General features: G+C 36.5%; 2 protein-coding genes and 1 non-coding gene across 3 annotated transcripts; 2 read left to right on the top strand and 1 right to left on the bottom strand.

Annotated features, from left to right (window-relative positions):
• Nucleotides 1-6,540: 6,540 nt before the first annotated feature.
• On the bottom strand, nt 6,541-8,086 carry LOC148919891 (uncharacterized). Its single transcript, XM_089044470.1, has 2 exons — nt 6,989-8,086; nt 6,541-6,843 (listed from the first exon to the last, which is right to left on the bottom strand). The coding sequence occupies exons 1-2, from the start codon at nt 8,084-8,086 to the stop codon at nt 6,541-6,543; spliced, it is 1,401 nt and encodes a 466-aa protein (XP_088900596.1).
• Nucleotides 8,058-8,164, top strand: LOC148919890 (small nucleolar RNA R71). The gene has a single exon (XR_016124821.1). It is a non-coding gene; the product is annotated as a small nucleolar RNA R71 (small nucleolar RNA).
• Nucleotides 8,165-11,054: 2,890 nt separating this feature from the next.
• Nucleotides 11,055-12,793, top strand: LOC148919889 (protein FAR1-RELATED SEQUENCE 5-like). Its single transcript, XM_089044469.1, has 3 exons — nt 11,055-11,214; nt 11,901-12,326; nt 12,561-12,793. Exons 1-3 carry the CDS (start codon nt 11,055-11,057, stop codon nt 12,791-12,793), a joined length of 819 nt encoding a protein of 272 aa, XP_088900595.1.
• Nucleotides 12,794-17,269: the final 4,476 nt, after the last annotated feature.

Here is a 17,269-nt window from a genome sequence, read left to right as displayed (position 1 = left end):
CTCACATCTTTCTTAGCCAAAAATTGGACCAACTAAGAGGTAGTCTAGCATCTAAGGCATCTTGGTTGATCTTCTCTCTATCTCTTGTCCATTTTGGTATGGTGAGGTAGAGGGCTTCTACTTTGGAACCTCTTGGTTGAGGAATCTACATTCTAAGAGAAGATTGAAGGCCTTTCTAACAAGATGATCATTCTTGGTTCTTATGCTACAAGAGGTAAAAGCTTAACCTTTCTTCTCTTTTCTGTTTTGTGCTCAAAGAGACCAGATCATAAGATGCTTGGGTTAAAATGAAAAAGGCTTACCTCAATTAGAATAAGCATAACCAAATATTTTCTTAAATTCGAAAGACTTTGAACTTCAACTTTACCCAATACTTTAATCTTATCAATTATCTTTTGAAATATGAAAGACAATCTGGTTGATCACTTATTTTGCTAAGCTTGTGGCGCTCGATCGAAGAGAATATGGATGAGGCAGTAGTTTCCTTTGTGGGTTCTTCATCGTCCAAGAAGCAGTGTTCTTGTATAGAATTGGTGATCAAATTGAGCCTGCAATTAATTTAGGTGTTTTTGAAAATTGCATATGTAAGATATCGACATGATGAAACAATATGTATTGTGGTTGCAAAAGTTAGAAATGTTGCTTATAATTTAGAGGATGTCATAGAAATCTTTGTCTGAAGAGTGACTATCAAGAAGAATGTTCTGAAAAAGTTTGGTTGCATGTTGAAGTAATGAGTTGATCTTCATAAGATTGGATCAGAAATTCCAAACATTACCACCCAACTCTCTAATTTGAGGTCAAGCTTGCAGAGCTATAACATTAGGGAAACCACCGGTGCTACTTCTTTGTATGAGAAGCATCAACAATTAAGACGCATAGTTAGGCCCGACTAAGCCCGGTCCGACCCAAAAAATAAAAAAAGCTCTTAAACCTAGCCCAAGCACAGTTGGAAACTAAAAACTTTAGGTGGGCCCGGCCCAATGATGAACCTTAGTGATAAATGTGCATATGCATGCACTAATGCATTTGACAAAGTTGAGTAAATATTTCTGTAACCAGTGATGATGAATTTGGTAAAGTTGTTAAATGCTTTTATCAATTTTCTTCAGAAACATGAAAGACACTCAATTTACCAATAACCTAATCTTATCAAATATCTTCTTAAATACGAAAGACAATATCTTTGAACTTCAACTTTACCAAATACTTCAATCTTATCAAATATCTTCTTCAATAACAAAGAAAATTTGGTCGATTACTTGTTTTGCTAAGCTTATGGTGCTCAATCAAAGGTAATATGGCTAAGGCAGCAGTTTCCTTTAGGGGTGAAAGTCTTGGTCACTTCATCGTCTAAGAAGCAAAGTTCTTGTACAGAGTCGGTGATTAAATTGAGCATGCACAAACTGAGCTGCAATTAATTTAGGTGTTTTTGAAAAATGCAGATGTAAGATATCGAGATGATTAAATAATATGTATTTTGGTTGTAAAAGTTAGAAATGTTGCTTATGATTTGGAAGATGTCATAGAAATCTTCGTCTTAATAGTGGCTACCAAGAGGCAAAAAGGGGTTAAGAATGTTCTGAAAAAGTTTGGTTGCGTGTTGAGGTAATGAGTTGATCTTCACAAGATTGGGTCAGAAATTTAGAACATTACCACCCAACTTTCTAATTTGAGGTCAAGCTTGCAGAGTTATAACATTAGGGAAATCACCGATGCTACTTCTTTGTATGGTAAGCATCAACAACTAAGACATACAGTTAGGCCCGACTAAGCCCTGCTCGACCCCAAAAAAAAAAAAAAAAACTCTTAAACCCGTCCCGAGTATGGTTGGAAACTAAAAGCTTTAGGTGGGTTCGACCCAATGATGAACCCTAGTGATAAATATGCATAAGCATGCACTAATGCATTTGACAAAATTGACTAAATATCTATGTAACCAGTGATGATGTCAGGTTGAGCGGTCCTTAACATCAGGCCATACTTTAACTCATTAGGCCCAGTCTATAAGAACGTAGATGCTGGATATTCTTGATGACATTTGAAGCATCTAGACATTGGAGTCTTTAGAAGCGCATTTCCATTGTATGAGTAAACAAAAAGAAGAATATTAATCACTAGCAACGAATTTGCAGCATTACATTAAAATAAAAATTATTTTTCATTCAACAATCTCGTTCATTAAATGACGATGAAAGTTGGAAACTTTATGAGAAAATTACAATCTCTAGAAGAAATGAAATAAGTATTCTCTCATTCAAATCTTTTGTCTTTATTGTAGTTTCATATTTATCAATTAAACATAATAGAAACTTCTAAATTATTTAAATTATTTTTAGATCATTTTGTTTTGCAAGCGTTACTAACATTTTGTTTTTGATGGACAATTGATGTTATATGATAATCAGCCAAATTACATAACATATGCAATTCTTCTCAAGAATATTTTTTCCATCAAAGGTATGAAAGATATGACCGCGTTAGATGTCTGTTATATTTTGGATGTCAAGAAAATGGACAATGAGGTTCAATGAGTAAGATTAAATCATGTTGTTTTGAAGGTTTAAAGTACGGATACATCAATAGAATTGCCAAAAGAAATTGAGAATAGGGTCCACTTTAGATTTTTAAGAATAAGGCATAGTTGTATAAAACGGTTGTCACTGTTAGAGAATAAAATAGTTTCAACGAAACATAAACACTAATGTTTTGTATAACTCGAAAAAGACTAAAAATGAAAAAATTTAAAATAAAACGAATGTTACCCACCTCAAACCTAAACCAAACATTGTCCACAATATTTAAAAAGAAAATAAAAGTAAGGACAAAGAATAGTAACAGCAATGAATGAAGGAAACTATAATGAAAATTAAAGAGGTAAGGAAAGTAGGTACCTAGTTGGGTTGCCTCCCAACAAGCGCTTAGTTTATAGTCCCCAACCCGACTTGCAAGGTCATCACTCTAGATCATGCAGAGGAATGGAAGTCTGTTGTTAATCAAAATTGACTTTCAAGTATGGCTTCAATCATTGGCCGTTTATTTTAAAAACAATGCCTTTTTCATCATGCCTAACTTCAATAACTCTATAAGGAAACACTTGCAATATTGTAAATGGTCCAGACCAACGCGATTTAAGCTTCCTAGAAAAGAGTCGGAGGCGGGAATTAAACAGGAGAACTTTCTAACTAGCAAAGAAATTCTTCCTTAGAATATGCTTATCATGCCATTTCTTCGTACGCTCCTTGTAAATCTTGGCATTCTCATAAGCTTCATTACGAAACTCTTCCATTTCAATCAATTCAATTTCCCGTTTTTCACCCGCAGCAATCATGTCAAAATTGAGTGTTTGGAGTGCCCAATATGCCTTATGTTCTAGCTCAACCAGTAAGTGACAAGCTTTCCCAAAAACTAGACGATAAGGAGACATGCCAATTGGTGTTTTGAACGCTGTTCGATAAGCCCATAATGCATCATCCAATTTTAGTGACCAATCCTTTCTTGAAGCATTCACCGTCTTTTCCAGAATTCATTTTAATTCTCTATTGAAAACTTCAACTTGTCCACTAGTTTGTGGATGATAGGGAGTAGCAACCTTGTGGGTAATACCATATTTAGCTAGAAGAGAATTAAATTTACGATTGCAAAAGTGTGTACCTCCGTCACTGCTATGGGTCCCCAAAAAGTTCCTTTGTCCTCACCTTCGTGCTAAGTGTGGTGCCCATCATACGCACTGTTGTTTCTTTGTCTTTCTTCTCTGGCTAAACAAATCATTCTTGTAGATTCTAAATTGCTCATTGGTGCTTACAGAAACATCAACCTTCAACAAATGCAAATGGGTCTTGACACCAAAGCTTGACAGATGCACAAGGCATAATCTAGCACCTCCATCAACTTCAAACATTTCAGCTTCAAAAAAAGTTGGCAAGTTTCTCTAACTCTATCTTTCTGGAGTTGGTCACTGAGACCAGTTATGAGTATAAATTGACACTTGCACAGATGCACTCCAGGTGTTTGATGAAATGACAGAGTGAGTTCTTAAGATTTCTTTGGTTTAATAATTCCACCCATTTCGATCCCTTAACCTTTCGAAATCATAATTTTATCTCCAAACCATTGCTAGGAACAAATGCCTACAAAATCTTCACTAAACACATTAAACTAACCAATTTCATAAAAAAAAACAAAGCAAATATAGATAGATTATGTATGCAATAAATTAATCTATCAACCATCATCAATCAAACCCTTACTGAAAATAACTATTTCTGAAAAAATATATCTATATGTGCTCACGTTGTTTCATATTGTATTTGTGTAAGAATCCTTTCAAGAAATGTAGTATGGCCAAAATCAAAGGCATATGTCTCTCAAGTGAATAGCTGCTCGCGTGAAAATCCATACCTAGCTACAATTCGATCGAAATTGATGAAATAACAATTAGAGCAATTCAACAAATCATGCTTTGGTTATCTTGCAAATATTGATAAGATTCAGTTTAGTGAGCAAATTATGCGTGAGATTGTTTTGCATCAACTTGTCGGCACAAGGTGTGAAAGACTTGAATGGACTGAGTTTCTTAATAGGGTGTGACATTGCTCAATTCACTCGTCAGGATTTCTGTTTGATCATAGGGCTCCGTTTTGGGGAAGTGCCTGAAATTTCCAATGGAGACAATGATGAAATCAGACTTAAGGAAAGATATTTTCGAGATGAAGAAATTACATATTCAGATTTAGAACAAGCGTTTGTGAAGTACATAGAGGGCGACGACATCTACAAGCTAGCTTGTGGTTTTGGGAAGGGACAAGCATTTGAACATTAATGTCAATTACCTGACACTTGTAAAGGACTTGGATGAGTTCAACAGGTATTCGTACGGTTTGGTGTCCTTTGACAAAACCCAAAGATAGTCTATTGTCTGCACCAACAAAGTTTCCCAAAAACTGTGAAAGGGAAGATGGAATAGGGAAGGAGAAAAGTAAGGCCTCATGTAAATTAATGGGAACAAGCCAAAGAAATCAAAAGGGAAAAAATGGTAAGCATGTTGAAGTGCAAAGGCCCGGCTAGAGTTTTAAAGATTTGACGTATGTTTTCTAGGTATGTGGTAATAATGTTCATGTTAGTTATGCTTTGTGAACTTTAAAACTTAAATAATGACATATATCCTGTGAATTGTGTAAATTTGGGCATACGAATTAATTCCTAAGTTGGCGGACCTGAATTACTGTAAAGTTGTTGATTCAACAGTTGTCCCATGTATTTTGCGATGAAGAATTTCGATGTCTGTTCCCAAGTTTAGAAAGTTGAATGATTATTTTTTCCATATCAAAAAGGTTTGGTTTGGAGCCTTGCGTTTGTTTATAAGGATAAATAAAATTATTAAGTAGAATAATTGAATACGAATTTTGTTTGTATTCTTAAACAGTCAATTTAGTAGCGAGTGATACATCCGAGTGAGGAGGAGATGAGACAACCGTATTGGAGTTGGCCATAAGATTGCCCAGCTTTTGTCTCGTCAGAGTCATTTCCCTCATCATGTGTTGACCTTGATGACATGAACAAGGTGGTAAGCTTGTTGAGGTTCGAGTTGGATCGAGTAAAGCAAGAAAAGGACGCCATTGAGTTAAGGGTCATAAGGATGGAAAAACTATTGGACCTTTGTTTAGGTCCTCAGTTTGAGCGGAAAGTAAGGAGGGACCTAGCTTTACTTAAAAATCGGACCAAATGTTATGTTGTTTCACATCTATTTAGTGGATGTGAGGAAGATGATGAGATTGAAGGAGATGAAATGCAAAATAAAAGAAGTGAGGGAGAGAAAGTGTAAAGAAAAAGAAGTGAGGGAGAGGCAAATGAAGTTATATGGGATGACAATAAGAATGGAATCACCATGGCGGCATCCTCTGAGCAGGTGAATGCAACATCTTTGACAAATGTTGAGTTTAGTGTCGGGAACATTGATTTGGCTCAACCTACAGCTATGCTATCTCAACTGAATGTTTGGTTCATAACCTCTGTTCTGACCACCTCTTTCATAATTTGGTTAAGGCGGTGTTGAGCATCAACTGTTGGCTTCACGTCGTCTTCCATTAATATTCTATGCATACATAATGTTGGGATGATTCCCTTGATGTCCGCAATTGTCCATCCCAATGCATCTTGATATTTTCTCAACACACGAAGCAATTTATCTTCCTTTGTAGGTGTTAAATCTGCTGCAATTATAACTGGCAGCGTCTCTGCAGCTCCTAAATATGCATATTTCAGATGTTCTGGTAAAGGCTTCAGCTCTAGTTTTGGTGGCTGTTGTCTGGACAGTTTAAGGGGCTGTTTAGGTTCCCCTAAACTCTCCTAAACATTTCTAAACTTTGGCAACACTATTGGCAGATTTTTCAATGCGTGAATGTACTCAAGAATACCTTCATCTTCAGAATTTGCCCCAAGTTCCCCTTGTAAAACATGTAGCAACTGATCTGTTTTTGAGCTGCCATAAAATCTGTCTTGAGCCATACTGTCTGCCATGTCAATGCGCATGCAGTCTTGCTATTCCGTAGGCCGTTTTGCAGTCTCAAACAAATTAAATACCACATATTGGTCTTGAACCCGTAGAGTCAATGTTCCAGCTTCCACATCAATTAAAGTCCTAGCAGTGGCCATAAACGGCCTCCCCAAAATAATAGGTGTTTGAAGGTCTTCGTCCTTGTCTAGAACCACAAAATATGCCGGTAGGTAAAGATTATCAACCTTTATAATGAGATCTTCACTAACACCTCTTGGATAAGTAATTGAACGGTCAGCTAGTTGAAGTATCATTGATGTAGGCTTTAAATCTCCTTGCCCCAATTGCTGGAAAATAGAAAAAGGCATCAAATTAATACTTGCACCCAAATCAATTAAAGCATTTTTAAAATTAGAATTTCCAATAGTGCAAGAAACATTAAAACTCCCTGGATCTTTTTTCTTAGGTGGCAGTTTGTTAGCAAAACTGCACTGCATTGTTCATCAAAACGACTTTGTCCAAATATGCAAGCTTCTTTTTGCTGCTGCAAACTTCTTTCAAAAACTTGGCATATGATGGAATTTTCTTGATCGCATCCAGCAATGGAATGTTGATTTGAACCTTAGATAATGTCTGCATAAAGTCTTTGAGTTGCTGGTCCTTCGCTGTAGGCTTCAAACGTTCAGGATAAGGTAATTGAGGGTCATAGACACGCTGTAAAACCTGTTGTGGGACAATTTCCAAATCTGCTAGGTTATGTTTTTCTGCAGTTTTGGCGGTTCGTGCTGCAAAATTTTCTGTATTATTCTCCACTGCTTGCTGCTCATTTTCAATGTTGTTTTCACGATTGTCATAGCTTTTTCCATATCGTAAAGTCCGAACAACATTGCAATCTTCACGTCCTAGGAAATTTGCCTTTTTCTCTGTCTGAAATCTATGCAGCAAGTTGCCCTCAATGAATGATTGAGTTGTTGTTGCCAATTTAGCTAGTTGATCATCTAGAGATGGTTTGGAGGGAACAAAAGGTTTTTGGGCATGCTGGAATGATTTTGCATTATTCTGATTGTCACCCCATTTTAAATTAGGATGATCCCTCCATCCTGGATTGTAATGATTGGCATATGCATCATTCCTAGGCCTTTGATAGCTGTTCATCATATTGACATGCTGTTCAACAAGCTCTGGGTAGGAATCTCTATGCTGACAACCCATTATGTCGAGTGTAGCCATGCCGTAGATAGTGCAAACTGTTGTTGTAGGTGGCTGCTGTGTAGAACTTGCTATATGTTGTAGAAGAATATCCAACTTCGCATCAATTTTCTTCACCATTTTTTCCATTTGTGCAGACATGTTGGGAGAACCTGCTGATAATTCAAAAATGCCTCTTTTCTGTGAATGTTCTGCTACCCATTGCTGAGATTCTGTAGCCATCATATCAAATAGTTCAAATGCCTCTCTTGCAGATTTATTTGACAATGATCCTCCATCTGATGCATTCACATGGCTTTTAGATGTAGGATTAAGCCTATCAAAGAAAATATTCATCTGTGTATCTGAATCAATCTTAACATGTGGACACTTTATGTACATCTCTGTATATCTCTCCCATGCTTCATGAAACTCTTCATTAGGCTTCTGTGTGAATGTCAATATCTCCCTCTTGTAATTCAATGTCTTGGATGCTGGATAATATTTGTTCAAGAATTTTGTGTGTAACTGCTGCCAAGTAGTAATGCTATTAGTTGGTAGAGTGAATAACCAAGTTTCTGCCTTGTCCTTCAAAGTGAAAGAGAAAAGACGTAACTTGATAGCTTCAGCAGAAAAACCCCAAATCAAAATATTATTGCAACCCACAATAAATTTTGCAATATGTATGTTCACATCTTCATTAGGCAGCCCCCGAAAAGTGGGTAGAATTTCAAGCATATGGTGCTTGATCTCGAACGAATCACCCTCTTCTTGTTAATGATACACAATGCAATTGGGGACATCAGTGGCACGGGCTGCCAACGATTCTCTGAGTGGTCTGCACTGCTGCGGTGTTGCTAACGACATGGTACCTCGGTGCAAACAAAATCTGCAGCTTTTTGTTTATGCAGGGTGCGCTCGGTTCGGATCAAGCGTATACAAGGTGTGCAGTTCCGATCTGGTTTGGACCATGCAATCATTAGAATATGAAACAAAAACGAAACTATTCAAATTTCAAAATATTTTTTTTTTCGACGAAAATAAAAATAAGTAAATAAATAATAAATCAGAAAAAGTTTTAACAAAAATTATCCAAAATAGTCCCCGGCAGCGGCGCCAATTTCTTGATAGGATTTTTAGGACCTGTGCAAACAGGGTTAAAATCACGTAAAATACTTGCAAGAATACAAGGCTATTATAGTATAGATGCTCATGCAAGGTCGTTCTCCTCAAGGACTATTTAGCAATTTATGTGAAAACAATTTCTAATTAACTAACTAAAATTAAAAGTAGAGAAAGATGAATATGAAGTTGGTTCATTCTAAAAACAAATATTAAACAAAAACAAATAGGATTGAAGGAAGAAGTTTTGAATATCAATTTATAAAAGCACAAAGGTTCCACCATCACCTAGCAATCCTATGAATTTTTACCAATTACTTATGATTTGCACATGCCACTTTGAATGTTAGGTTTTCCTAATTTATATTCTACTTGGAACCTCCAACATAGAACATATATCTAACATGCAACCCGTCCGGACGTTCGGATCAAATCTGAACATGAAAGACTCATTAAATTTTGTGAAAACCCTTTGAAAAACCATGCAACCCTTAAGATGTGGCGTTCATCTTAAGTGAAATTACAATTATTAATCACAGGAAGCTAGCATCAATTTCAGGGAACCTTCCGACCAAAATTGCATCTAATTACTTTTCTAAAGATCCTAATGGTGATCAGGCATTAAGACAATCAGATAGTTTAAAACAGTGATTAACAATTCAAAACATGCATGCACTCAATCATAAGTAATTAAATAAAAATCACATATTCATGCTAAGGCTCAAGGCTTCACCCTTGCAGAAGAGATTTAGTTAAGCATACTCTTAATTGAAATCCAATAAAATGTCATTAAGAAGGATAAGAATGAAAACACCTAAAAGTCGCAAAAATCCAAAACCCTAGCAATTGCTCCAAAAGCCAAAAAGAAGTCAAAAGGAAGTCCCCAAAAGTTGCTGTGAAAATGAAACTAAGCTACCCAATCCCCAAAAGTTGCTTAAATACCTCCTAAAACTTAGCTACCCAATCCCCACAAGGAAACTAAGTTAAAATAAAATAAGACTAGGAAGTAAAGTCCAAATTGGATTAGGAGAATCTGCCCACAATCTGCCCAGCCACGTTTTGGTCTCAAATCTCCTCCAAATCTGGCCCAAGATAGCTCGTTTTAGAGGGCGGGCTTCTATAGTGAGTGGAAAGTTATAAGGGGTGTTTTTGAGGGGTATTTAAGAGTCGTTGGATTTCATCCAACGGTGAGTTTTTAAAAGAGGGTGCACGTAGAACCGGGTTAAAATCTGACCGTTGGAAACCCAACTTCAGTTGAAGATATTTCCCTCTCTGTGAAAAACTCAAGAACACAATCCTCTCTTTTTGAATGTAATGCAAACCCACAATTAGAAAGATCCAAAGCTCCCAGACCTATAGTCGCTCCATTGTCATCAGCTCCTTGGGAGGCCTGCGATCTATGGTATCCTCGGTATGACGATTAATGGCTCTTACCTAGCTATTGCCCTGTTTTGATTCTATGGCTCAAGTGAAAACCCCTTCTCTTTTTCATTCAGCAGATGAGATTCCAGATGAAAGCAAAGCAGCATATCTCTTTCTATAGCTAGACGCCGAAGCAGCAGTTGTTCCTCGATTTTGGTAGAGATGAAGTCTCCACTACCAAAGAATCTTCTCTAATGTCCACCACATTCTCTCAAGCTGACTGACTTCAAAGCTCCCGATTGACTTTGAGAGGTAAGTTCACTCTTGCTGGATTGATTTTGTGGGGTTTGGTTTTTTTTTTGTGAGGGTGGCAAATCCGTCATTTGTGGCATCAATAATGCGTCATTCGAGGAATCAATAATGCGTCATGTTTGCTGTCAATAATGCGTCATTTCATTATGAATATTCAATATACTTAGTTGAGTTTTTTTGGGGAGAGGGTGGAAAATTATGAAATGTAGGTAAAAGATCCTAAACTTAGGCTTAATGGCATTAGCATTTGGAGAGGATATTGGGTGAAATTCTGTAATTGCTGGTTTGAATTACATTTGTGTTATTAGTTGAACGTGTTAGTTCTAATGTTATTTTTTCCACATTATTTCACAAGAGATGACGTGTAACTATTATTAAATTTTGCTTGCGTTTTGTGTAATCAGAATCCAACAAGCTAGGCTATGCGTGTTTTGTGTCAATTTGGGCAATGTCAGACATGTTGTGGAATGCATTAATATGTTGTGATGTGTTGATATGTTGTGAATGATTGATTAGTGAATTAATATTTGGTATGCAGTAATATAGAAGTAAATCAATAATATACGTGGATAAAATGTCTGAGGGCTCAAAGAGTGATGACTGTGTAACAGCTAATGGGAGGGTTTACATTCCTGAAGTAAGAAATGAGGAAACACCAGCAGTTGGGATGAAGTTCGACTTGCTTGACCTCGTTTATAATTTCTATAATAGATCTGCATTCTTGGCTGGCTTTGGTATTCGACTTCATTCCAGCTTTTTGGGGAAAAATAAGAAAGAGATTCTGAGGAAAGAATTTGTATGTTGCAAACAAGGTGCATACAGGAAAGATGAAACTCGGGAGAGAAAAAGACAACGGGGAATAAGTAGATGCAATTGCAAAGCTAAGATTGCGGTTGTGAAGGCAAATGGGAGTAAGAAGTATACCATTTCTCTTTTTGCAGAGGGACACAATCATAAGATGACACCCTCAGAAAGAATGCATTTATTGAGATCACACTGTCGTATTTCAGATTCTACAAAAGTACTCACAAAACAGTTGGGTTCGATTAATATTCTCATTAATCAGAAGGTAAGTATTTTTGAGGTGCAGTCCGGAGGAATTGATAAAATCGGTTTTATTAGAAAAGATATCTACAATCTTGAATGTAGTGTGAATGGAAAGCTGAGGAATCATGATGTTGAACTAGTGACCGAGTATTTTATGGCTGAACAGAAAAAAATGAGGCTTTTTATTTAAAGATTGAGGGAGATGGCGATAACTGAGTTTAGTCGATGTTTTTGGGCAGATGCAACTTCTAGACGGGCGTACGGATTTTATGGAGATGTTGTTATATTCGATACCACATTCAACACGAATCGACACAACTTGACATTTGCACCAATGTTGGGAGTTAATAACCATGGTCAGAAATTGTCTTAGCATGCGCATTTTTGAGCAAGGAAACGACTGAGTCGTTTATTTGGATGTTTGAGGAGTTTAAGAAAGCCATGCCAGGTGGTGAACCTAAAACGATCATTACAAATCAAGATGCAACGATGACCAGAGCGATTTCAATAGCCTTCCCGACTACATTTCATCGACTTTGCATATGGCACATCACATCAAAGTTCTCTGTTAAGTTACCACATTCTGCTTATAAGGAGTATTGGCGTGAATTCCAAAAAGCCATATGGGATACTGACAATAAGGATGAGTTTGATGCAAAATGGAATAGTGTGGTTACAAAGGCTGGTTTGACTGACCATCCATGGCTAAGTTCAATGTTTGATTTAAGGGAATCTTGGGTTCCGGCCTACGCACGACACTTTTTTGCTGCTGGAATGTCAAGCAGCCAAAGAGTGGAAGGTTCTCATGGTTTCTTCAAGCAATACATATCAAGGAGAAATTCGTTGATGGATTTCATAATACGATTTGAGAGGGCACTTTCTCATCAACGTCAAAAAGAGTTAGTTGCTGATCACGTAGATGCATTTGAAGTGGCTCAATGTATTCTACCGATGCCAATGAACAAACAAATGGCTACCTTGTACACAAGGACAATGTTTCAAAAGTTTGAGCAAGAACTAATACAAAGTACAGCATGTTTCCTAGAGCTCAAAACAGAGGATGCTTCTAAAGTTGTCTTTAATGTGAGCGAAAGGAAAAATTGGGAAACAAGAGTGGCAGAAGTCGTATATGTCAAAGATTCTGACCACGCATCATGTAGCTGCAAAAGATTTGAATTTGTTGGAATTATTTGCAAGCACATCCTAGCATTGTTCAGAAGGGACCAGATTGAATATATGCCCGATAAATACATTTTGAAGAGGTGAAAGAAAACTGCGAAATCTGGATTGGTGTCAGATGCAAATGGCAACGAAATTAAAGACTCTGCAGATCCTGGTCTTTTAATAAAGCGGAGTACAATGTCCCGACTTGCTTCAGATGTGGTTGAGGATGCATTAATGTGTGAAGAAGGATGTGAGCTTGTCAGAGACTCTAAAAAGTTTGCGGGTGAAGTTGAAGTTGTTGAAGGATGGACCAAGTAATAACGAAGTTGGAGGGTCCAGCTCTCAAACACAATATATGAAAGACCCTAAGAGAGTAAGGTGCAATGGAGGGTCGAAACGAGTAACGGGAGCAAAGGAAAAGGCAATGAAGCGAGGGATTAGACACTGTCGGGAGTGTGGACACATTGGTCATGATAGAAGACAATGCCCAAGAAATTTGAACACACCGTAAAATGTTAACACTATTTATAATAAGACCTAAAATTTGAATAGGTAAAGTTTTTATGTGCTTACTGTTTGATGTTTATGCAGGACATCACCGTCGAACAATGACGAATCAACTCCAATAGATCTTAGTAACCCATTATTCGACGAATTTTACAGGATGCACAGACCAACTCAATGATTTAGGTTTCTATTATACGAAGCCCGGTTATTATGAAGACTAATGATCAGGTGAAGTTTTCTAGATTCAGTTTTATTATTATTATTTTTTTGTTCATGTCCACCGATGAGCTCTTACTATGTCCACTGATAATTGAAATGAAAATTTGCTTGGTTTCATTCTTGCATGAAATTTGGATACATGTTAATTTTACGTCTTCTCCCGATTTAGAAATTTTCATAGACATTAGATAAAGTATCAAATTTTGAGTTATGTGAAGAAGCAATGACTTTTACCTTGTAAAATGGGTAGTTTATGGTGAATTATGTTTTAACAGAGATTCATTGATTATATGACAGGCTAATGCAGCATTTCCAAGCCATGTTGTTTCCATTACCAGTAAAGCAACACTCATCATTTCTAGCAGCACCCACTTTTTCGGAATGTTATGTTCTAGTGTTTTACTGGTTATTAAGATCTGAGCTCGACTGGTTATTAGGTGCACGATTTTGCAAACATTCGTAACTGAAGGATACTTGAAGCACTTTGTTGGAACAAAAAGATTAGAAAGCAGCGTGTAAAAAAGTACATTGCAGCTAATCACATTTCAAATGGTTGGAGAATATTAAAGGGTACACTAACATTTGAACTACTCATAATTCCACACACAAAAGAAAATTTGATTGCAAAGCATTTTATGTGCTCCCTCTTAGCAATACCACGATCTCCCCAATCAACTGAACAACGGTAGCCACAATCACTAGGTCGTATTGGTCAGCTTCTTCTTAGCAGGTCTCACGTGCTTATGGTCACTCATGTCCCCAGTGATATAGACAAAATAAATATTCAGCAATATTTGGAATTTTATTATATATAAATAAACCATAAACCATTCACTAAACAATGTATAGCACATGGTATGTTACTTATGACTCACGTGTCATGATAATGGGGCTTTACTGATTCCCAATGTGCTATGATATTGACTGCTTATTGAATAATATTTTCATATTTGCAAAATATAATGTTAGACAAAAGGAACACATGATGACTTGCAAGACATAGTCCCAATAATTATATATGAAGCAAATGAAACTGATAATTTTATTATTTTAAATTAGATAATGACATTAAGGGAATATACTTCCAATTTGTGCAATACCACGATCACCCCCAACCAATTGAACAGCTGTAGCCGCAATCACTTAGTCATATCGGTCGGCTTTTTCTGAGCTGCTTTGACGTGCTTATACTCATTCATGTCACCACCATCGTCTAGTATCTCTCTCACAGCATCAGCGGACACATAGTCCCAATTATAACTTGTATGAGTAGTTGCCGCAAATGCTCGGAATTTTTCCAATCCTTCGTTGAATGCCAACTCCAGTTCACTGTGGTGCTCTTCGCATCGCATATGGTTCATCAAACAACCTTTAATTTCATCATTCATTACTGTATCCAACTCCTCACTTTCAGCTTCCTTTTATGACTCAGCTTCAAGTACTTGTTCTTTTGGGAGAACGCTTTGTTCACTCTAATGTTAAGATCAGCCAAAATGGCCTTGTCTTCAACACATTTCTCGTGCCATGAATTGATCAGTCTGGAATTATAATCCAGCTTGCTACTGACTGCATCTATTGCCTCTAATGGATCATCGGAGTCCCCCTCACTCCCAAATGATGTTGAAAATGGAAGGGGTCGGCGAGTACAACGTGCAAATGGAACTTGCGACTCCAATTTTTCATCTTCGATTGTGTTGTTGATGCCTGAAGAGGTTGACATGCTTGAATAATCCTATTTGTTTTAGAGGATGAGGATTGCATATGCAATTTCGTTTGAGAAATGGAACATAGCTTTATAAACCAATATACCAAAGCTTGCGTGTAGTCAACATACGTACTTTATTTCAATTATAAAAAAAGAGGTGTCAGGTTTTGCTTTTCAAGCATATCAACCTCACACTCTCGTTACACCACTGTTAGTGGTTGAAAGAAAGTCAATGGATGTCACACCCCAACCCTCGGATTTACAAAACCTTGGGTTACGATGTGATTCCCACCTTAATTATAGAATTGAATACAAACTATAACTAAAATGTGAAGAAGACATTTAAATAAATAAAATAGATATTTCACATAAAATATTCAGCATAAACGCGGAAACGATAACGTTTGAAACCATAAAAATTTTACATTATTTTACAAGTTAGAACTACTCGAGAATTCATTTAAAGAGTAGCTCATTATTCAACCACAAGCTATGTTACATTCTATAGACATGCCAAAAATCATCACAAGCTCTAGATTTCAGGTTCGGTACCTGCAAAATCTATTAGGAGGTGAGCGAAACCACAGCTCAGTAGGGACATAAACCTTTTTACTATAAATTGACATAATTAAATTAAGTGACAAATAATCAAGCAGCCAAATTTCACATTATTAGTAACAATGCATGAATGCTCTTCATCTAATCCCGTTAATTCATATAACTGGACAAGCAGACCTGCACGTCCCATACCATGCTTATACCACTTGGTCCCGAATGCCCATTTATATGAACTAACACCCATTTTAATCATCCATAATTCCCCCTTTTGTTAGTCATCTTGTCTAACTCCCTTTCGCCAGTCCCGAATCACCCAATAAAAACCATGTGTACTGTGGGATCCACTGAGAATTGGTACCTGCCAAGAGTTAGACTCAACTACACAAAAGACCACTCCCATTACCCTCTTTTTCCACCATTATTTTCTCAACCCAAGAACTCCAAATAATTTCCATGACATTATATAGTTCACATATCTCATAAAAACAATGTAATCATTTAAATATCACCAATGTACAGATAATCATGCCCACATTGTTCAAACAATTAAGAGTACGTAAATCAAACAGTATTATGTATAATATTATGCTCATGAAATTTAATTAAATCAATCTCTGAAAAAGGCCCCCCAAGAAACCCCTACCTTAACTCCAAAGCTAGCTCCAAATTACGAAAACCCAAGCTAAGTACCTCCTCCAAGAATTTCCTTACTGCTCTCTCTCCCTCTACGTTTTTTCTTCTCTCCCTCTACGTTTTTTCTTCTCTCTTTGTAAGAACTTTCATGCAGGTAAAAATGCTTTCAAAAAAACAAAGGAAGTGTCCTATTTATAGTAATACTCAAGAGGTTTCAAATTGTTCTAATTGGTGGAGAGGTGATGACCACGTGTGAACTTGATCTCCAAGTTTAGGATAGCTATTTATCAACTTGCCAACACCTCATGCTAAATAAGGCTTAGTCATCTCAATAGATTGACACTTGGAGTCTTAAAGTGTGTTTGTACAATTTATCTAGGCCACTTCAACTTGGTCGGCAAGGAAGAGATAAAGTTAAAAGCAATACATAAACTTATTTCTAATATTACTACTATTTGTGTTTTTTTTTTTTTTTTATAACTAAGAACAAAATCTAAAAGTATAACACCTAAAACAAAACAATTATATATATATAAGTTATTATTGTAGTAGTATAATAATTAGTAAAAAATTATAACAACAATGTTTACATTTATGTACCAAGATAATTAAAAATATAACCAATATATATTTATATATATTTTAAAATACGGGTCTTCACAATGGAAGTGACATCTAGTTAGTGAACCCAACCAAACTAACCAAACTAGTTAGGATTAAACTTAGATTGTATGAGACCTTTTTTTATTTAAACATTGTCAACAAAATATTTTTTTGGCGGGAACCCTTTTTTATTGGTATTACTATCACCCCCTTCATAGAAATTCTTTGTCCACAAAAAACTCACTCCTCCACTGAATCTATCTCCATCTACTGAAACTGTCTCCTCCACAGAAAATGTCTCCCCCCATTGAATGGATTTACTAACCAAGTTTGATGTGAGCAAAATAAACACC

The sequence above is a fragment of the Prunus mume genome, linkage group LG2 (assembly GCF_029339155.1).
Source record: "Prunus mume cultivar Tortuosa linkage group LG2, ASM2933915v1, whole genome shotgun sequence".
Classification (NCBI taxonomy): domain Eukaryota; kingdom Viridiplantae; phylum Streptophyta; class Magnoliopsida; order Rosales; family Rosaceae; genus Prunus; species Prunus mume.
Note: the sequence above shows the minus strand (reverse complement) of the source record. Positions and strands in the feature narration are given on the sequence as shown.